Here is a 20,699-nt window from a genome sequence, read left to right as displayed (position 1 = left end):
ATCAATTCTACTTAAATAATAAAATGATTTGAAATATTTTTTTTCTCAAAAAATATAAATAGTAACACAATAACAGTACAATTTTTTAAGATAAAATTCTTATTTTTTTTATAAGTATTGTTTTCAATTATAAAATTTTATTTGAATGCAAAGAAATTTTGAACAAACGAACACATTAAGTCGACCACATCATCTTAGAATTAAAATATAATTTTTTTCGAGTTTTGAAACAAAAAATAAAAATTAATATAATCTTAATAATTAACCATATTCTTATCAATAAGACATGACAATTCCTCGAAATATATGATGAACAGGACATATCTTAGAATTATAATTTTTTTAAATACAAGAATCTAAAATTTTAAACCTACGTATAATTATTCAACTTAAAATTCCTCCAATACAACATTTATTCACAGATCGATCTAGAACAACAAACAACAAACATAGCCATAGTTTAGGTCTATATAAACAAGGGCAGTATAATGCAGGCTCTTCCTTTCCTGCTTAAGGATTCATCTTAACAAAAGGAATTGCAGAGATGATTTTCAGGGATTGAGACTGATGCAACCAATGATGTGTAAATTTGTCGATGAGTTCCTTAATGATTAAGATGATGAGCTGATGTAAAGAACTGGAACTAACCCAGCCATCCTCCCGTCTCTCCCAGGTCTCTTTTTCTTCACCTGCATCGATCAAAATTACATTTATTTACGGTCGAGGTCAAGTTCGAGTTCAACTCATAATGACTCCATTGGTTGGTCGTCTAATGAACTTGTGTACTTACATAGTACCAGCCATCAACCTCATCGTCGATCTCAACCTCCTCTCCAGCAGTTAAACTTAGCTGTAGACGTGACAAACAACAATTAAGCAGGATAAAAGCTCATCTGGTGACGAAGGTTATCATCGAGCAGAGTTAAAGTTGTAGACCAATAATTTCATCCAGAGGTGCAAGATGGATACCTCATCGTCGCCACCAGCAGTGAAGTCATATAATGCTTTCCCAAACTGTGGATTTTGGGAACTCCTCTCTTCGTCCTGCGAGCCAAAGCTCTGAGCTCCACTCCCTGCTAAAGGGTTTTCGAAGGTATCAAATCTTTCAAGAACCGTTGATGCATAAGATGGTGGTGGCGGTGTCTCTTCCCTAACCTAGAATTAGATAAGATATTAGCAGTTAATGACTAAGGATATTATGTTACAATTAACAATCGGTTTATGAAATATTGTTTAAATCCGAACTGGATAATCTGCCGCCTCAAAAGTGGATGATGCGTTGCTGAACCTTGTCGCATCATTTCCAGACTTGTTTTCCTGAATGTTTCAATAAAATTTGGCTTTGATGTTAGCTTCCAGTTCAAATTAATTCTACCATAGTAGTTAGTGCATGATAACTAGTTCGATACTCTACATACATACAAAAGAATCTTAGATTCCGTTTTTCTTTCTTTTTTTGACACAATTTACATAGATAATGAATTGTGTTATTCATGGGCATCGCCTATTTGATGATGCCCAAGATGAATATAAAGTAAATTTGGTGCAAAAAAAGTGAATACTATAAACAAGATACAGAATATTTAACAATTTCAAAAGAGAACTTTCAGCTCAACAAAAAACAACGGCCGTAGGCAAAAAGTGGAGTTACATATGTACCTACCCAATTTTGTGAAACTCCATAACCTGATGGACGTGAACTGAACAAGGACGGATAGCCCAGACCACCAAAATGGGAGGATATGGAAGTTTCAACTGAACCAGTTGACTCAGGTGATGATGTCCCAGATGACCTACCATCATCTTCCTGGAATGATCCAATTAAACATAAACATAATAAAATTTATCACAGACAAAAAATCCTTACTATTACCTCCGGTTCATGAGTTTCTAGAAAAGACTTAGCCCATAAGTCATCATAAACCAATGATGGACGAGAGATCATGTTCTCATCTTCCTCCTCTATGTCTGGAGCCTCAATTCCAGCACCAGTAAGAAATTCATTTACCTAGAAAGGAGAAAGGAGTATAAATGAGTAATAAGTAGAATAAATAGTAGCATGACACAGATGATTAATTCTTGAGGAAACTTGTGAATGGTATTATTTTTCATACAATGGGTTTGACCTTCAGCAGCCATACTGCAACTGTTTATCAGCATTCATAATGCAACAAATAATCTGCTTACTGAAATTTTTGAAGCTACAAGACAGTTATACTTTTCCCATAATTATAAAGTAGAGAGGCACCTTACTTTTTTCAATGCAGGGGTATTAGTTCCCAATAGATCATCTTCTAAACCTGCCGCCAAGGCCATTGCTAGTTCTGGATCAATGGTTTCAGGCTCCCTATGAGCCGCTTTAGATTCATATACCAGGTCAGATATTCCAGTAACAACAGCTGGATCATTCAGTCCAGTAGATGCAATCAATGTTTTCTCAACAATCTCAGTGGCAACAAAAGAATCCACCTTAATTGTTGGAGACATGGCTAACTACATGAATCGAATTGTGCAGTGGGCTGAAGCTGAGATAGAATCTTTTGTTCGTTTAGTAAAAGAAAACTCTGCTTCACCCGAGTCTGCTGCGGCTCTTCGTTCCACATGCATCTGTATTCAGGCAAGCCTTAGTCACTGTTCTCTTTTGGAACCACAAGGACTAAAGTTCTCAAAGTTAATTATGGTACTTTTGTTTCCTTACCTTGAAGAGGTTCTAGATATGAACTTTTGGCGAGCCAGAAGAAGGATTCTTGATTTGACAAAGGATGATAATTTGGAACTTATATCTTCTCAGTTAGATTTGCCAGTTTCTGTTGCAACATCATCAAGTTTCATGTTTTCAGGCATTGGGAAGAAATTCATGACCATTGTGGAAGTAAGTACCATTTTTCATGCTGCTGGATGCATAAAATTTCTCTAAAGCCAGTATATTTCTTGCAGATGAACCTAAACTATAATACACCCACTGAAAATGTTAAAATTATAAGTTGTTGCCAGAATAAATCTTTTAGTTTTGTTAATGAAAAGCAATCTGGATCTATATTTCTAGGTATTTATTAGTAAATAGACAAGAATACACTTTGCATTCATTCTACCCGTATTTAGATTAATTTTTATGATCTATGTTTATGAAGTTTCTAAATCGAATGGAGTGTGGTACTACAAGTTTCCCTGTTCTTTGCTCTTTCCTAAGATGATGATGAACTTGAGTTTTAATGGTTATACGAATCACTGATATACTGATGAAATAACTGACATGATGTTTTATCTGACCTTTTTTTACAGGATATATTGGATCAACTAACACCAACTGTAATATCACATTTTGGAAGACACGTTTTAAATAAGCTTCTTCAACTGTTCGATAAGTTCATAGAGGCAGTAATTTCGACATTACCTGGTCCCTCTGAAGATGATAATCTCATTGAACCAAAAGAATCTGAGGAGTTTAAGGCTGAAACTGATGCTGAGCAGCTTCGTCTATTAGGCACTGCATATGCAGTTGCTCTTGAACTCTTACCAACAGCTGTATCAAAAATAGTTACCTTTGCGCAAAATGAAAACAAAGATAGGGGCGGTGGCTCATCAGAAAGCATTTCAAATGTTTCTGTTACTAGTGTGGACGACAAAGATTGGAGGCGAAATCTCCAACATTCATTAGATAAGCTTAGAGATCATTTCTGTAGACAGTATGTCTTGACCTTCATTTACTCACGGGAAGGAAAAGCAAAATTGGATGCTCGGATATATTTGGAAAGCAAAGGAGATGACCTTTACTGGGATTCAGAGCCACTTCCATCTTTGCCATTTCGGGTGATTTACTGCTCGAAACCTTTATTTTTTTTGTTGATATTATCATGGTGCTATTTGCTAATTAAAAGCACATGAATGGCCCATCAGATGAACAAACTCAGAGTCAGGAGGGATAAAAAATAACTTTATCCCTCATAGCGGATAGTCTATTTCTCTGTTTTTGATCCTTGCAACATTAATAAGGCCTTTATACTTTATTTGACTGTAGCAAAAGTACCATTTTTTGATCCTCTAGCTATTCTGCTTGTATATATGACTGTACTGTTGCGTTGCCATTTCTCTCTAATTTGTTTCATGAACTTCCTTTCCTGAATGAATAGTCTGTTTTGTGTAGGAAATGCAATTCCCAGCTCAATAACTTGGAATTAAACTGATATGTCGACATTTCTAGGCTGATATTCCATCACACTAATTTCTGGCAATACATTGTTAAATGTTTAATTTCAGGGAATATTTGGAAGGCTACAGCAGTTAGCAAGTGTGGCAAGGGATGCCCTACTGGGGAAAGAAAAGATACAAAAAGTTCTTCTTTCCAGGTTAATTGAGACAGTGGTTATGTGGCTCTCTGAAGAGCATGAATTCTGGAATGTATTTGAAGATGACTCTGTTCAACTCCAACCTCTTGGCTTGCAACAGGCACGTTTTTCCTCTCAATCAATCATCTAATTTTGAATTTCATACTTTCTGAACTAACATTTCATTGTCTCCCCAGTTTATACTTGATATGCGCTTCATAGTTGAAATTACAGATTTTGGGGGATACTCATCTAGAATTGTCCATCAGCTCGTCTCGGCTGTTATTACACGAGCAATTGGCACTTTCTCTGCTAGAGGTATAGATCCTCAAAGGTATGACTTTATGTTATGCATTTTCTCGCAACTATCATTCAGTTTTCTTTTCAAATATCTTAACAAGAGAATTTTTATTAGGGCACTTCCTGAGGATGAGTGGTTTGTTGATACTGCAAAGACAGCAATAAGCAAGCTCATGCACGGAACCTCAGAGTCTGAAATTTCTGATCCTGGTGAACACATTTCTATGATGCCTCACGATATTTCGGATTCCGACGAAAGCCTTTCGAGCCCATCCATCTCAGAATCTCTGGATTCATTTGCTTCAGCAAACATGGGTGGAACTGATAGCCCTGTCTACTTCACTGATCCAGAAACATGATGAATATAAATTTACTATTTGTTAGCCTGATAACTAGAGTTATAGAGCCGTAGTCTGTTTGATTCTTTAAGTCTAGTTGCCATCTTACTTTCAAGGGAAATTCAATGAGGTTTAAAAATTTATGTGATTTAAACCGGTTGTTGTAAAAGTATGGATTATTGTCGAAATTAGCACAAATTTTGATAGATTTATTATCACAAAATAACCGTGCATTCAGCTAAACTCAACGCTGAAGTTAGGCGTGAGTTGTGACAGATGATTTAACTTGTTTGCGTTAACCCCAAATTAAAATTTAATGTCTTTATTTAATTAATTGTCATATGGACAAAAGCACGTAAACAAAAGAGATTCATTTGACTAAAAGAAATTGTACCGTAATAAATTTGCATAGAAACTTTATAAGCTTGAAAAATAAATCTTGTAGGAGTTTGAAAATGAGCACTCATCTAAGAATAAATTAATCATCTAATACTGTAGAACTTTGTAGAACTTTTTGTTGCGCGCTGCTCCTCTGCAACGATCTCGGCTCGGCTCGGCAGGCTGCAACCGTCGGCGACAGGCTGCCTGCTCGGCTCGGCGACAGGCGACAGGCTTCCGTCCGCTAGCAGAGTTTCCGGCTCGCCGGGCGACAGGCGACGGTTGTTTTGTCGTTAGCGCTTCTGTACGAGAGGAGTCGAGCTTCCGTCCGCTAGCTGCCTGCTCGACTCGGCGACAGGCGACAGGCTTCCGTCCGCTAGCAGAGTTTCCGGCTCGCCGGGCGACAGGCGACAGGCGACGGTTGTTTTGTCGTTAGCGCTTCTGTACGAGAGGAGTCGAGCTTCCGTCCGCTAGCAGAGTATCCGCTCCTCTATATGTTCCTCTCCTTTCATTCTTCTTTTCGCTCCTCGTTTCTGCTCATTTTCATTCTAGGCTGCAACCGATGCTGCTCGGCTTGGCGACAGGCTGCAACCGAATGCTGCTCGGCTCGGCGGGCGACAGGCGACGGTCTGTTTGTCGTTAGCACGGATAGGAGATATATATCTCCTCCCCTTGCTCCTGCTAGGCGACGGCGTTCTTGCTCCTGCAGTCCCATTGAGATGTCCAACGGAGACGGAGGGGAGGGAGGATAGGGTTTAGGGAGGGAGGGAGGTACCGTCCAGGACGGTACCCTGGACGGTACCTCCCTCCCTATACCTCCCTCCCTAAACCCTATGCCTTCCTCCCCTCCGTTTCCGTCGGACATCTCAATGGACGAAGCGCAGAGGACTCAGGCGATGGTTGCGGCTCGGCAGGAGCTGCAGGCGTCTGTGACGGCTCTGCAAGCAGCAACACAAGCAACACAGCGAGCGACAACGGCCCTGCAGGCGGTGGCCGGTCAAGTTACACTACAGATTGATCGTCCGCCTCGGGCAAGGGCAAGGGCAAGGTAAAGTATTTTTAATAATATTATTATTTTTTTAAAAATATATATTTATATATTATTTGTATATATGTTTAGGGCTCTTGAAAAACCAATGTTCTTCTTCCTGTTGATTTTCATTTATTTCACAGGTATATCTTTGTATGCTCTCTCAGCATGGAGCAAAAAATGAATATGCAGCTGTTTTTAGTACGGCTGTGATAACTTTTCTTACTCTTCTTCGGTTCTTTTTACAGTAAAAGGTTTTTAGGAAAATTAATTTATTTCTTCCGTTAAATTACTATGTATAAACTAGAAAAGGCCGATCATTTAGTATGATTTTCTGAGGTCATATCAACCAGAATATTTGCATCTGTATGAACTGCACAAGCATTGGGGTCCATCTCACTCACGTGTTAGATCAGTGATTATTTTCTTTATTTTAAGATGCAATTTCAGATTAGTTTGACAACAAAAGTTATGTTTACATCCAATTGAATGCTCCATTACCTTGAATACTCTGATCCATTTTAAATTGATATTTGCAATGAATCTGGTCGAGGCTTCAAATTCGCTAGAAGAATGCATTCTTCTTATGTACCGATCAAGAGGCCAGAAATTTAATTAGACCAAACATATCAGTAATGTGTCGTGTATATAAATGATCATTAAATTGGATTGGATTGCTACCAACCCAAAAATGAATTATTATTCATTAATTAATTATTATCAATTCTACTTAAATAATAAAATGATTTGAAATATTTTTTTCTCAAAAAATAGTTTTTAATTATAAAATATTACAATTTTTTAAGATAAAATCCTCATTTTTTTTATAAGTATTGTTTTCAATTATAAAATTTTATTTGAATGCAAAGAAATTTTGAACAAACAAACAACTACATCATCTTAGAGTTAAAATAATAACTATTTTAGGACATTAAGTAATATTTTCGAGTTTTGAAACAAAAAATAAAATTAATATAGTCTAATTAATTAACTATATTCCTATCAACAAGACAGGACAATTCCTCGAAATATATGATGAACAGTGCATATTTTAGAATTATAATTTTTTTAAATAAAAGAATCTAAAATTTTAAACCTACGTATAATTATTCAACTTAAAATTCCTACAATACAACATTTATTCACAGATCGATCTAGAATAGAACAACAAACATAGCCATAGTTTAGGTCTATATAATTAAACAAAGGCAGGATAATGCAGACTCTTCCTTTCCTTTCCTGCTTAAGGATTCATCTTAACGTACTACAGGAATTGAAGAGATGATTTTCAGGGATTGAGACTGATGCAACCAACGATGTGTAAATTTGTAGATGTTCCTTAATGATCAAGACGATGAGCTGATGTAAAGAACTGGAACTAACCCAGCCATCCTCCCGTCTCTCCCAGGTCTCTTTTTCTTCACCTGCACCGATCAAAATTACATTTAGTTCAACTCATACTGACTCCATTGGTTGGTCGTCTAATGAACTTGTGTACTTACATAGTACCAGCCATCAACCTCATCGTCGATCTCAACCTCCTCTCCAGCAGTTAAACTTAGCTGTAGACGTGACAAACAACAATTAAGCAGGATAAAAGCTCATCTGGTAACAAAGGTTATCATCGAGCAGAGTTGAAGTTGTAGACCAATAATTTCATCCAGAGGTGCAAGATGGATACCTCATCGTCGCCACCAGCAGTGAAGTCATATAATGCTTTCCCAAACTGTGGATTTTGGGAACTCCTCTCTTCGTCCTGCGAGCCAAAGCTCTGAGCTCCACTCCCTACTAAAGGGTTTTCGAAGGTATCAAATCTTTCAAGAACCGTTGATGCATAAGATGGTGGTGGCGGTGTCTCTTCCCTAACCTAGAATTAGATAAGATATTAGCAGTTAATGACTAAGGATATTATGTTACAATTAACAATCGGTTTATGAAATATTGTTTAAATCCGAACTGGATAATCTGCCGCCTCAAAAGTGGATGATGCGTTGCTGAACCTTGTCGCATCATTTCCAGACTTGTTTTCCTGAATGTTTCAATAAAATTTGGCTTTGATGTTAGCTTCCAGTTCAAAGTAATTCTACCATAGTAGTTAGTGCATGATAACTAGTTCGATACTCTACATACATACAAAAGAATCTTAGATTCCCTTTTTCTTTCTTTTTTTGACACAATTTACATAGATAATGAATTGTGTTATTCATGGGCATCGCCTATTTGATGATGCCCAAGATGAATATAAAGTAAATTTGGTGCAAAAAAAGTGAATACTATAAACAAGATACAGAATATTTAACAATTTCAAAAGAGAACTTTCAGCTCAACAAAAAACAACGGCCGTAGGCAAAAAGTGGAGTTACATATGTACCTACCCAATTTTGTGAAACTCCATAACCTGATGGACGTGAACTGAACAAGGACGGATAGCCCAGACCACCAAAATGGGAGGATATGGAAGTTTCAACTGAACCAGTTGACTCAGGTGATGATGTCCCAGATGACCTACCATCATCTTCCTGGAATGATCCAATTCAACATAAACATAATAAAATTTATCACAGACAAAAAATCCTTACTATTACCTCCGGTTCATGAGTTTCTAGAAAAGACTTAGCCCATAAGTCATCATAAACCAATGATGGACGAGAGATCATGTTCTCATCTTCCTCCTCTATGTCTGGAGCCTCAATTCCAGCACCAGCAAGAAATTCATTTACCTAGAAAGGAGAAAGGAGTATAAATGAGTAATAAGTAGAATAAATAGTAGCATGACACAGATGATTAATTCTTGAGGAAACTTGTGAATGGTATTATTTTTCATACAATGGGTTTGACCTTCAGCAGCCATACTGCAACTGTTTATCAGCATTCATAATGCAACAAATAATCTGCTTACTGAAATTTTTGAAGCTACAAGACAGTTATACTTTTCCCATAATTATAAAGTAGAGAGGCATCTTACTTTTTTCAATGCAGGGGTATTAGTTCCCAATAGATCATCTTCTAAACCTGCCGCCCAGGCCATTGCTAGTTCTGGATCAATGGTTTCAGGCTCCCTAGGAGCTGCTTTAGATTCATATACCAGGTCAGATATTCCAGTAACAACAGCTGGATCATTCAGTCCAGTAGATGCACCAATGTTATGTCGGTTACGGTAGATGTCAATGAGTTTGACACTGCAAATTAATACGAGTTGGCAGCATCAAATCACAGATTCAGGGAGATTGAGCCAAATACTGAACTTGTGACTTTAGGTGCAAGAATAATGATTTTAGAACCAAGTTTGTCATACCTTATTTACAAGTGCAAAAGTTTGAATATAATTTTATAATTTGGGGCAAATTAACCTCAAAGTGTAGTTCTCATTCGTTAAGGATTGTCAGATCTCACAATTAAGATAGTTCTACCTCCTACAATTTTAAGTTAAATCAAGATACTAGTTTTCATTAAGTCAACAGTAAAATCAGCTAGAGAGAGTTTTAGTTCAAATAAAAGCATGGCATAGCAATGTTAAAACATCAAATCATAGATCAAACTTGTTCTAACACGATAAATTTCAATTGACTGAAATTTACCAGTATGTGCAAATCAGCACCATGTAATTACCTGGTAGGACCTAGTGGAAGATATTTTGCCCTGGGAACAAAGCAGAACAAAGAAGCTAAATCAAGAAGCTTCTCATGGTTCTCATACAATGTCTTGAGTTCCTCGTCTGTCCACTCTTTGTTGTTATTATCATGATTACGCATATCTCTAGAAGCCACCGAAAAACAAGAATAAGGTAGATGAAAATGAACATTCGTTTTGGGAGGAACAAGAAAATAATCTATAAATCACCTAATGAGATCATCCTGTGCCCTGTACATTTCATCAAGGACCTTTAGCATAGAACTAATTAGAGACCCAATACCAGTACCACTAGCACCTTGATCCTCCCCATTACTGAAGTGTGATTGTGAGAACTGGGATTGAACACCACCTAAAGCTAAAGCATGTAAAAATTCATATATCTGCAATCGATATGGCTCCCCTGACCTAATTGCAATAGTCATTAAGGCTTGAGCAGCAACAATCCGAACCTGGGCAGGTTTAGCAGGTAAAACTTACTTGAGAATATGATCCTTTTACTGGTAAAATAAATTCAAAATGATGTTTTTAGATGAAAGTTTGTACCTCCCAACTTCCACTAAAGGCACATCTCTGAAGACGTGTCAAAGCACCAGCAAGGGTTGGATTCCGTGAACTTGCAGCGGCCACCATTTTATCTGCATCTAGCATCATAAGTGCTGTAGCAGGAGGTGTTGCTGACTCCCAAGCATATTCAGAGGCAGCATAGTTTGCATTTTCACCAAGAAACCAAACCTGTATAGATTGCAGGCAATAAATAAGTATTCTTTAGAATCTTCGAAACAGGTACTCACTATCCAGTATATAGATCACAGCCAATAAATATGTATTCTTTAGAATCTTCAAGAGAGGTGCTCACTATCTAGTATATAGATCACAAGCAATTAAAAAAGTATTCTTTAGAATCTCCAAAACAGGTATTCACTATCCAGTACATCCCCAAACTCCCAACAGCTAGCCCTCCACCCAAAGGAACATTAAAATGTTAACGTTGACAAAAATGTCTAAAGTCATTTATGTGTTACACATGCAGAATTTCTTGTTTGTTGTGCAAGTATAGATGGGCATATAGATGTATCTGTGTAAAAAGATGCAAACTTTCAGCAAGTCAAAGTGATCCTTACTGCAGCCTGCACTAATCTTTGTAAAGCCAAAGCAGACTTAGGATCTGATGCAGACACTCTGTCAACAGATACCAGTCCTAACCCAGGCTGAGGAGGTGGCAAGTCAAGAACAATGGTGACTGCTTCCAATGCTGTATGCTTCCCTTCTGGCCCAGCTCCAGCAAGACATGTCTGGCAAGTAAATAATGAGACATGTCAATCAATACACACACACACATATTTAAAGAAAAGCGTCTCGTAGACATATCTGGAGAGAAAGGTGCATAAATTCACTGACTCAAGTTTGCAGAACTTATTGAATTGAAATAATTCAAAATCATGAGTTGCTATGAAAGGGAAAAAAAAGGCAGCTATTGCAAAGATATACACACCATGGTGTACAAACATGATGCAGAGTCCAGATTTCTGAATTATCAAAACAAAGAGGACAAAACTCAATCAAGTGTCTGCTACCATAACAACAAGCTATGAGTCTGGAATCAATCTTCATGTAGATAAATAATGCTTGCAGATTGTATGAAAGGGTTTCCTCAAGAAATTAATGACAACACATGTTCCTTATGGGAAGAGTAGTTCCAATAAAATTGTTGTTTTACTTGTAAGTATGAATCCACACCTTTTTTAAAACTATGAAAGCAAAGGATGGTTCATATATGCCACAAGTTAAACTTACTTTCCATAGCAGTTGCAGCACGTCAGCATCAATCTTCCCTGGGACTTTAGTGGCAAATATTCTTGCAATTTCAAGTAGTGTCACTGCCATACCTGGTGTTGCCTGATAAGTCAAAAGTGAAACACAATATAGATAAAACTTACATAGAAGCTACAAACATCACAAAAAACAAAGATGGCCTTCATGAATTTAAATGAAAATAAACAACAATTAACAAGCCAAACTTGCAATTATAATAGAAAAATAGCATAAACTAACTTTCCCTCAAAGAGTTTTATGAAACAAATGGAGTGCAAAATTGAAAGCTTCAATGTGGATTTCTTGGTACCTCATATTATCTTTCATAAAAGAGCTGATCTTACAAAACTGGGTGTGCCAATCAATATGTATCAGTCTCCTCATAGCTAACATGAAAGCAACCCAAGCTCAGTAGTCAATAGGAAAGGATAGACAAATATTGAAAGAAAGGAGAAATAGATGTACAGAGAGAGGAGAAAGATATGAAAAAAGAGACCAAGAAAGCTACTCATAGGTTGAGAGAGCAAACCAGAAGCATAATAATCAGGAAAACAAGCTGGAAGACAAGCAGGGAACAAGGTTCAACAACATGTTTGAGGTGATAGATTATCTGCTTTGGATTTTTTTTTTACAAAAATACACAAATTTATTTGTAATCCCAAAAATGATATCCTTAATCATTCACTGTTGTGTGTTATCTAATTTTAGGCCACGGAAGAGCTGCATACACTATAAGCGCCAATTGTTCTTCAACGTATCCTCCAAAATTTTTTTAGCCTTTAGCATGGAGTGGAGCTCAGAGATTTAGCATGCAGGACGAGAACGGAAGTTACCAGGATCCACAGTTTCAGAAGGCACTATATGGCTTCACTGCTGATGGTAATAACGAGGTGTCCTGATGTCTGTGAGAGGAATGATATACCTATCGACGCATGACAGATTCAAGAACCAAGACAAGGCAAGGGCAAAGTATTCACCTTCCAACAGCCATGACACAATGTAAAGGCCACTTCCAACCTTGTGAGTCACAATGGGAGTCAAGGACTAGGTTCCCACATTGAGCTTTTGTGATGGAATGACTCATAAGGATAACCTTCTTACAGCATTCCATGAACCATGAAAGGACGCAGGGGCTTCTTCTGACCTTCTGCGAACCATGATGAGATGCAAGGGCCAAGCTTCTATGAAAAGATGACTCATAAGCAAGGCTTTCCTTTCAAGAGGCTTCCGTGAACTTTTTTGACACACTGACACAATACTGAAATAGAATTGTTGAGGCCAAAGATTGATACCCTAGCTTGGAATGATGCATTACACCTTGCCTAATGCATGAGATTTTGATCAACGCACAGTTTATAGAGATGCTCCACCTTGTCCTAAAAGTTCTCTTTTCATATCTCACTTATTAGCACAATCCAAGTGCAGTTTGTGCTGAAGATCTCCACCAATGTAGAGCCTATGGAGATTAATGTAAATTACCCTTCGAGCAAACAGGCTGGTTTTGTGACATAAACATTAGTTATAGAAACACAGCATCTTAATGTAGTTAAAAGTCTTACTTTCACCTTTAATCTACTAGATCATCTTTAAAAGTGTTGTTTCACCTTCAATCAAACTGAAAGGCAGTATGTGTCACCACTTTCCTTTTGTCCAGGATAACATTACAAATAACTGATTCCATTTTGCTAACAAATTTAGCTTTACATAAGTATAAAAGTTTTACATCACGGCATTTAGGAAATACTGTTAGACAATTCATTCTAGATGTAACTTTTGGTTTGCTGATAACTTCTCCCAAGATGGGATGAATGATTCTGTAAATTTAAATCATTTTGAAAATCAACATAATCCTTACGCAAAACTCTTGTGCCCCCAAAAGAGCAACATTAAGTATGTAACTGTATCACATATTTATATTTTGATCACAAGAAAATTGCAAAAACTTTTCAATCTTCAAGGATGAGCGAGGATTAAAAAAGGGAGTTAAAAAAGTATTTTACTAACACACACACAAGCAACTGAATAGAGATAAAAGTACCTTAAACCGAGCATGCAAAGTAAGCAAGATATCATTCAATTGAGATGAAGGCCAAGCAGGATCAGACAGTTCACTTGCAATGATAGATCCTAGTTCCTCAAATGATTCATGTGGATTTTGCATCCATATCAGAGCTTTTATTACCATAGCACGAACATAAACACATTCACATGCTACAGTTGTGCGCACTACTTCTAGTAGTGAAGCCAATAAACTTGCAATAGTATCAATGCCACCTGGACCAGTTGAAGGAAATAAAGTCTTGTGTGATTCTGCAAAAATGAGACCATCTATTGAGTATAAAAGAGATATAACAGTTCAATTTGATAAATAAACTTTGGTGAATCCATGCATTGGCATGCTTCAACAGTTGTTTGGATTTTGGATAGAAAACAATCAATAATTGAGATAACAAAATGCAACTCTAAAAAGGGATTAAAGTATCACACAAATATCAAACAAAGAAAATTCTCAATATTCAAATAAACTGCTTTCAGAAATATATTTACCTGCAGATTTTGAGCTTCCCATGAGCTGTGAATCAGGAGGATCATCATTCTCAGATGAATGTAGTTGCATTGCTTCATCAACTTGCACACCCAAAGCATATGCAGCTGCCCTGCTTTTTCCCATTTCCTGAACAACTCTTGCAGCACCATGAAGAACTGGCCTAGAGAAACTTCGGAAAGAGCTCTCTAATCTGAGTTGTAATAAAGAAACTTATAACATAAAATTGGTATGGTTGACTTAAACTTCATACTGTCAGAACATACACTGCAAAAAAGAAAATTTCAATAACCTTCGGATTACAAGTTTCATGAGGAGCTGAGGGGGCTTTGCTTTAGAAGCACGTTTCCCATGATTCGGTTTTACTGAAGGGTTATCTGCATCCTTTAATGTTACAGATGGTGCCTCAGGCAACTTCAGAACTTCTCTTGTTAATCGAATCCATCCAGCAGCACGCTCTTCGGTTCTGCAACAAAACCATAAAGAAAGAAACTTCTTTATTCCTGAGACAAATTAAGAGAACAGAAACAAAAAAATGAATATAGGCAACATTTGTATCTAACTTGCAAGGACTGAAGAATTACCTCTCTGTGTTATCAAATTTTCCCAAAATGCAAAACATTGCCTCAAAACAAACTCTGTCACTGGGATCCAGAAGTAGTTGATAAAGAAGAGAAGTAAATTGAAATTTTACTCCAGGCCTCTCTGCAAAGTAAACAGTCTATTAGACAACAATGCAAAAGTAAGAAATCAACAGAATAAAATACATAAGAATAATTTTGAGCCAATAACATTTGCATACCATCCAGTGCACGGGCTCTACATAATACATAACATAATCTAGCAAGGTAAACCCTAGCAAGAACATCATGCAACCGAAGTATGTCATGCAAAGCACCTGCTCATCCAAGAATTGCTTTTTATTAATAAAACTAATACAAAATCCATTGATATCACTATTACAAGTGTTAAATCCAAAACATTGGCAAGATAATAACAAGTGTAAATTTTAACTACACTATGTGAAAGCATCACAGAAAGATAAGAATGATAGAGCAAGTCACCTCCAGGCTCAATGTGTTTCCCTGCAAAAAAATTTTAAAAAAAAAATTAGATACATCACAAATTAGCATAGAACTGTTTATCAAATAGGTAGGTTATACCACTTCTGCACCCAAATCCAAGGAAAACTAAACTTAATTAATAGAGATTTTAAAAAAAATGAAAAGGCATCAAAAGAGAACCTTTTATGCAATGGAAAATGAAATGTAAACTAAAGAACTAACCAAGAGCCATGGCAACAGAATTAGGATCTCTGGTAGCAATATCAGTGATAATTGCCACTGCATGCCTCATAGCAACTGGATCTCCGCATGAAATCCTAAAATCAGCAAGAAGTTAGCAAGAGAAGAAGTTATAGACATAACAAATGAGCAATTCTAGGAGTAATATTTTAATAGAGTATTAAGTATAAAACTTGGTTGATTCTTGATCACATGTAATCCAGGTACCACATAAAATTTGTCTCTTTGGCATCATACTACTTCCTGAAAAACTATACAGTGAAAAGACCTCACCCAAAGCTCTTATGTAAATACTTGCAAAGACTAACAAGGGGTACAATTCAGAAGAAAAAAAAGTGCCCGAGTTGCCATAGAGAATCAGCAGCAACACAGATGGCAAAGAAGCAAACCACAGGGCACTATATAACAGAGAGGGAACATCAAAATAGCATTCCTGAGAAACCTTGCTCCTACAACAACTAATGCAATCAGCAAATATGATCATTATTTAAATATTCTGTGAATATTCGTCATGAATAAGCTATAGTATGTTTTACAAACAAAGATATATGTTCATGCATTAGTTTTGAAACATTAAATTCAAAATGAAAAGACTGCAAAGAGAATACCTTTAGCAAATTACTTTAGTTGATGATAGATAACACTAAACATCAGTTAGTACGGGTAGTAGATTCTAAGTCATATCAATACTGCATTGTAACTTTATATGATCATCCTTTCAAAAGTAAAATAGAATCACAAGGAATAATATAAATGTATTCTTGGAGCCGATTCTAATATCATGATGTTGAACCTCAGAAACATGTAACTACCAACCCATGTATGGCTCGATGGAGGAATAATGGATTCCCAGGATCCAAAGGAAGTCTTCTTAGAGCACCAAGAGCAGCATATTGCAGATTATCATGAATAGACTGCGAACATGAGAAGGATCCAATTACTGTATCACGAAAATATTACTGATACATGAGAACAAGACATCAACTATAGCAACCACATGATAAACTAATCTTACTGACATGAAAACCTTACCATTACCACGATGGCAAATCTTTTACAAAAATAAAAATAAGCATCAACAGTTCTATATGTCCAACAAAACTACATGAACCTTCTGGATATCTAAAGATTATCATCAACAATTTTCTCTTGCTAAACTAAATTTAATCTCTAGAAGAAAAAAAACTTGTCCTTTTAAAGGAATAGTCAAATCCCCATTAACAGCTTCTAATTTTTCAAAAAAAAAATGAAATTGAAATTGTGTAAATACCGAATAGTAGCAACAGAAATTGAAATTTTGTTCACACTTTAAATACTAGCATAGCCTTGAAAGAAATTAAAAAGAAATACATGACAAGATGCAGAAACCATTCAATATTCACATGAACACACAAATAAATGACAGTAATATGAGTTAGCAGAATAGCTCATGAAAATAACATTTATTACATGACTATGGAGTATGGACAGATTGTATCCTTTATTACTTAAATATCAGCAGCTTTTGGCCCTCAGTTTCTCCATGAAATAAGAAAAAGAAAGACCGAAATGAACCAGCTTTGGTGACCATCAATTAATTTTTGTTGAGAAGATTAGAAAACTCACCTCTTTATCGCCACCTTGCTTTACTAATATGCTCTTCCGAGGCTTTTGTTTCACATCTCCAATCTAAAAAATTAAAAATCATGTGAATTAGAAACAGGAATTGTGCAAATGGCATGGAGACCTGAAAGCAAGCTATAAGTAGGAAAAAAACAAAAATAAAAATTAGATTGTAGCTCGTGCAACAAGCAACCCTCCAAAAAAGGAGCATTTATTGCTGACACAGATCATCTGCTGGCAAAGTTAACTAATTAGGACACGGTACAAAGACGTGTGTAAAGAAAATGAAGCTACAAGGACAAACTGTGTAGGGTGGATATCGTGTTGAAATTAATATTTCTTCTTTTCCTAAAACAGATATATAACTATGCAAAGAATTGATCGGCAGGCAAACCTTTTCTAGAATGCCAAATACAATTTCGTACAACTTCTCCAAGATTTCAGAACTGTTTGCTGAAGCAGCAGTAAGAGCCTTCAGTGCTGCAAGCCTACGTGCATGGACTTCAGAAGAGAATGTCAAAGTTACTAGAATGAAAAGGAAAGTTATGATATAACATTTTAATCAAGATCATAAAGAGTTTTACCAATAAGCTTGGCAGCTAAAGATGTTCACAACAATGGCATACATGAGAAGCTATCAATTTGAAGATAAAGGAACAAAGAGTATATTCTCACTAAACTCCAAAAAGGAGTGTTTTCCCAACATGACCATTTGTTTACTCATTAAAAATGTCTTTGTTTCACACACAGACACACACAAAAAAAACCAGTCTTCTTCTACAAGGCAAAATCTGTCCAAGAAATCTAGAAGCATTTTCCTTCAAAAACTGTTCATGACAACCTATTGATACTAACTTTTTCTTATTTTTCAGAAGGTCAAGCATCCTTCATACCAAAAAAAAAAAAATTCTCCAAGGACCAATGAAGTATAAACAAAAACATCAGAAACCAGTCAATTTATGACAGAAACTTTCTAGTGGTACCAAAAATTGGTTAAAAAGTTTTACATGGCTATTTGAGCTAAGAGAATTATGAATATAAATTCCTATACTAGTTCAAGTAGCCTTGTTTTAAGTGTTTGTAAAACAATTCTTAGATTACTAAAGGTAATTGTTCTTGTATGAGTATTGTTGAGGCAAATACTTATGATGATTATAATGATAGAATGTCAGGTTGATACTAGTGTTAGGCAAGAAGAAGCAAAGTAAAAGAAAGGCAGAAAATAAAGGGGTTAGAGTATCATGCAGAAGGGCAAAGTTAGTCTGAATGTACTTACTGCTTCGTTATTCCTATATCTACTTGAAAAGACATCAAAAACTTGGTAAGTAATAACAATCTAGAGAAGATGAAATTGCCCAATATATGAATTCCTTTACGATTGATCAATAAATAACAGTAAGGAATTGTCAAAGAAATTCTTTAGCTTCATTTTTCTTCCACAAAAATAAAAGAGATTCAATATTTTCTTACAATTTTATCACACTATTGAAGATATTCCTGTTCAAACTGAAGTTGTGGTGGATTAGAGATTCAGACAACAGGATGCAAAGATGGTAAATAAGCATTAAATGATGTAAGGTATCATTAAGCGTGTCTTTAGTAAATATAGCAATGTGAAAATGGATGATAAAGCATAAAATAATTACATTGAATATCAGCATTTGTGGCCTCAGCACTTAGCTGATTTACTACTCGAGGTATCACATCTGCTCTTGTGACCCTTCCAACAACATCAATGTCAGCAACTGCATCCCAGTTTGGTGTAGGGATTCCGCCACCCGGACTCAAACCTTCAGGGTCACTATCATACAAAATTCTAGCCAAGTAGTAGTAGACATAACGCAAAACATTTCTGTCTTCAGATTGTTGAAGAAGCTGAGGGAAAAAATGTAAGGCGCTATGGATTAGTTTCTAATTCTTATACATGAGCATCCAAGATTGATTGACATATTGAAACCATTATATGAACTTCTACCAATCAACTTGAAATGGATGAGCCTACAATGATTAACTATATATATTTAAGCTTCAATGAGATATATTTAATAACTCTGTGTGGATGGATTTTGAACTTTTAAGGTATTGCATGTGATAAAATTTATATTTCTCCTTGATGGTCTCCCGCCATGTGCAATTGGTACACTCATAATAGTAGTATAACTCTATCCCTCTAATTATTTACCGCACTCCTGCATTTGAGTAACTTCTTTAGGGGCAACCAATCCTCTGAGTCTGCTCATTTCCAAAACAATCACCGCCACCTTCAACCTCAGGACTACCAAAAGGATATCAACTTATACCAAGAAATCATTTGTTATGCACACCTTAATTCAACTAAAAGTATTAACAAGTGATCCCCAATTCCTTATGTTTATCAATTCAGGTAGCATAAAATATCAAAAGATAAGAAGATTTGCCAACCAGTTAAAGAACTTGAACAAAAAGTAATAATTGAGAAGAAACTGAATACCATAAGAAGTGATGGAGCAACTGAAGGATCCACAGAGCTGTATACAGCGAGCTTTGGAAACACACGATTCACCAATTGCTTCTGGGAGCTTCTCTATAGAGCGGTAGATAATTTTCAGCATCGGTATTACTTTCAAACAATTAACATCAAGATATAGCAAATAGCAAGCAAAAAAAAACCTGGTCATATGTGGCTGCGAGTTCATGCACACTCCTCAGCAGCTGGGAATATGAGACCGGCTGCTCAAAATCCAACTTCAGGGATTACTACTAAAACTAGATTGAGGCGGAGCAATAAAAAGAAACAGAGCCTAACAATAACTGGTACAAAGATGTAGACAGTGGGAAACATGAGCGGACCGTCGTCTTCTGTCTCTGCGGGATGGCTCGCACAGGGTTGAGCGCTTTGGCGGCGGCGATGGTGTCACTCTGAATCTGCATCAAGGTGGACCTTTTAGGCTTTCCCACCGTCGCCGCCGGCTTGCCGAGCTGGGAGGGAACCGAGGCCTCGCTAGGTCTGGAGCTAGGGGCGGCGGGGGCTGGCGCCGTCGTGGGAGCCGAGGAGATGAGATCCATGAGCGTGTTCCCGGACGAGTTCTGGCCGGAAGCCATGGTAACGGAAGCAGTTCGTCGGCGTGGGGAGAGAGCCCGACGCCGGCAAACCGCGGTCTACCTTGTTTACTGAAGAAATATCGATATCGGAATTCGGTAGTGCAGTAGTCTACACGGCAGCAGAAGAGCAAATTGCCGGGTCGATTCGGATGCGCAAGAATTGAACCCGCGATTTCGGCCGGAGAGAATTAGCCGCCGGTTCGTTTTGAGATGGGAGACGGTGGGAGTAGTGGTAGGTAGTGACTTGACTTCGATATTCTCACTCCTTGCTGGAGCCCACGTGTCCTTTTATTTATTTATTTTTTTCAAAAACATATATATTTATTTATATATAAATGGCTGGCTATTTTT

At 36.8% G+C, this 20,699-nt stretch overlaps 3 protein-coding genes across 4 annotated transcripts; 1 reads left to right on the top strand and 2 right to left on the bottom strand.

Moving 5' to 3' along the window:
* Positions 1 to 357: 357 nt before the first annotated feature.
* On the bottom strand, positions 358 to 20,448 carry LOC141847287 (uncharacterized). Of its 2 annotated transcripts, none has more exons than XM_074735295.1 (26): positions 20,097 to 20,448; positions 19,917 to 19,976; positions 19,738 to 19,830; positions 18,914 to 19,142; positions 17,662 to 17,768; positions 17,271 to 17,333; positions 16,482 to 16,579; positions 15,648 to 15,742; positions 15,426 to 15,446; positions 15,164 to 15,259; positions 14,946 to 15,066; positions 14,654 to 14,827; positions 14,364 to 14,554; positions 13,855 to 14,126; positions 11,799 to 11,900; positions 11,126 to 11,296; positions 10,548 to 10,736; positions 10,212 to 10,453; positions 9,981 to 10,127; positions 9,337 to 9,550; positions 8,957 to 9,091; positions 8,747 to 8,890; positions 8,329 to 8,400; positions 970 to 1,155; positions 791 to 850; positions 358 to 689 (listed from the first exon to the last, which is right to left on the bottom strand). In XM_074735295.1, the coding sequence occupies exons 1-26, from the start codon at positions 20,346 to 20,348 to the stop codon at positions 612 to 614; spliced, it is 3,612 nt and encodes a 1,203-aa protein (XP_074591396.1). In that variant the 5' UTR covers positions 20,349 to 20,448; the 3' UTR covers positions 358 to 611. The 2 variants fall into 2 exon arrangements, with proteins under 2 accessions (XP_074591396.1, XP_074591395.1); XM_074735294.1 differs by lacking the exons at positions 358 to 689; positions 791 to 850; positions 970 to 1,155 and adding exons at positions 7,419 to 7,795; positions 7,874 to 7,933; positions 8,053 to 8,238 and having other exon boundaries at positions 20,097 to 20,445.
* Positions 1,607 to 2,328, bottom strand: LOC141847504 (uncharacterized). Its single transcript, XM_074735566.1, has 3 exons — positions 2,254 to 2,328; positions 1,874 to 2,008; positions 1,607 to 1,807 (listed from the first exon to the last, which is right to left on the bottom strand). The coding sequence occupies exons 1-3, from the start codon at positions 2,314 to 2,316 to the stop codon at positions 1,607 to 1,609; spliced, it is 399 nt and encodes a 132-aa protein (XP_074591667.1). The 5' UTR covers positions 2,317 to 2,328.
* On the top strand, positions 2,333 to 5,135 carry LOC141847503 (exocyst complex component EXO84C-like). Its single transcript, XM_074735565.1, has 6 exons — positions 2,333 to 2,342; positions 2,400 to 2,872; positions 3,283 to 3,810; positions 4,258 to 4,446; positions 4,523 to 4,659; positions 4,741 to 5,135. The coding sequence occupies exons 1-6, from the start codon at positions 2,333 to 2,335 to the stop codon at positions 4,982 to 4,984; spliced, it is 1,581 nt and encodes a 526-aa protein (XP_074591666.1). The 3' UTR covers positions 4,985 to 5,135.
* Positions 20,449 to 20,699: the final 251 nt, after the last annotated feature.

Source organism: Curcuma longa, chromosome 16 (assembly GCF_044706935.1).
Source record: "Curcuma longa cultivar G26 ecotype Majalengka, Jawa Barat chromosome 16, ITB_CL_G26_1.1, whole genome shotgun sequence".
NCBI lineage: Eukaryota > Viridiplantae > Streptophyta > Magnoliopsida > Zingiberales > Zingiberaceae > Curcuma > Curcuma longa.
This window is presented reverse-complemented; position numbering and strand designations above follow the sequence as displayed.

What these genes read in the sequence shown, in the direction of transcription:
- LOC141847504 (XM_074735566.1), bottom strand. Translation starts at nt 2,316, where the DNA reads ATGGCCTTGGCGGCAGGTTTAGAAGATGATCTATTGGGAACTAATACC. An exon ending in ATACCCCTGCATTGAAAAAA is followed by an intron (nt 2,009 to 2,253) that starts GTAAGGTGCCTC and finishes TCTCCTTTCTAG; the next exon opens with GTAAATGAATTTCTTACTGG. An exon ending in TAGAAACTCATGAACCGGAG is followed by an intron (nt 1,808 to 1,873) that starts GTAATAGTAAGG and finishes GGATCATTCCAG; the next exon opens with GAAGATGATGGTAGGTCATC.
- LOC141847287 (XM_074735295.1), bottom strand. Translation starts at nt 20,348, where the DNA reads ATGGCTTCCGGCCAGAACTCGTCCGGGAACACGCTCATGGATCTCATC. An exon ending in TATTTGGCATTCTAGAAAAG is followed by an intron (nt 17,334 to 17,661) that starts GTTTGCCTGCCG and finishes TTAATTTTTTAG; the next exon opens with ATTGGAGATGTGAAACAAAA. An exon ending in AGCAAGGTGGCGATAAAGAG is followed by an intron (nt 16,580 to 17,270) that starts GTGAGTTTTCTA and finishes TCATGTTCGCAG; the next exon opens with TCTATTCATGATAATCTGCA.
- LOC141847503 (XM_074735565.1), top strand. An exon ending in AATTCATGACCATTGTGGAA is followed by an intron (nt 2,873 to 3,282) that starts GTAAGTACCATT and finishes CTTTTTTTACAG; the next exon opens with GATATATTGGATCAACTAAC. An exon ending in TTCCATCTTTGCCATTTCGG is followed by an intron (nt 3,811 to 4,257) that starts GTGATTTACTGC and finishes GTTTAATTTCAG; the next exon opens with GGAATATTTGGAAGGCTACA.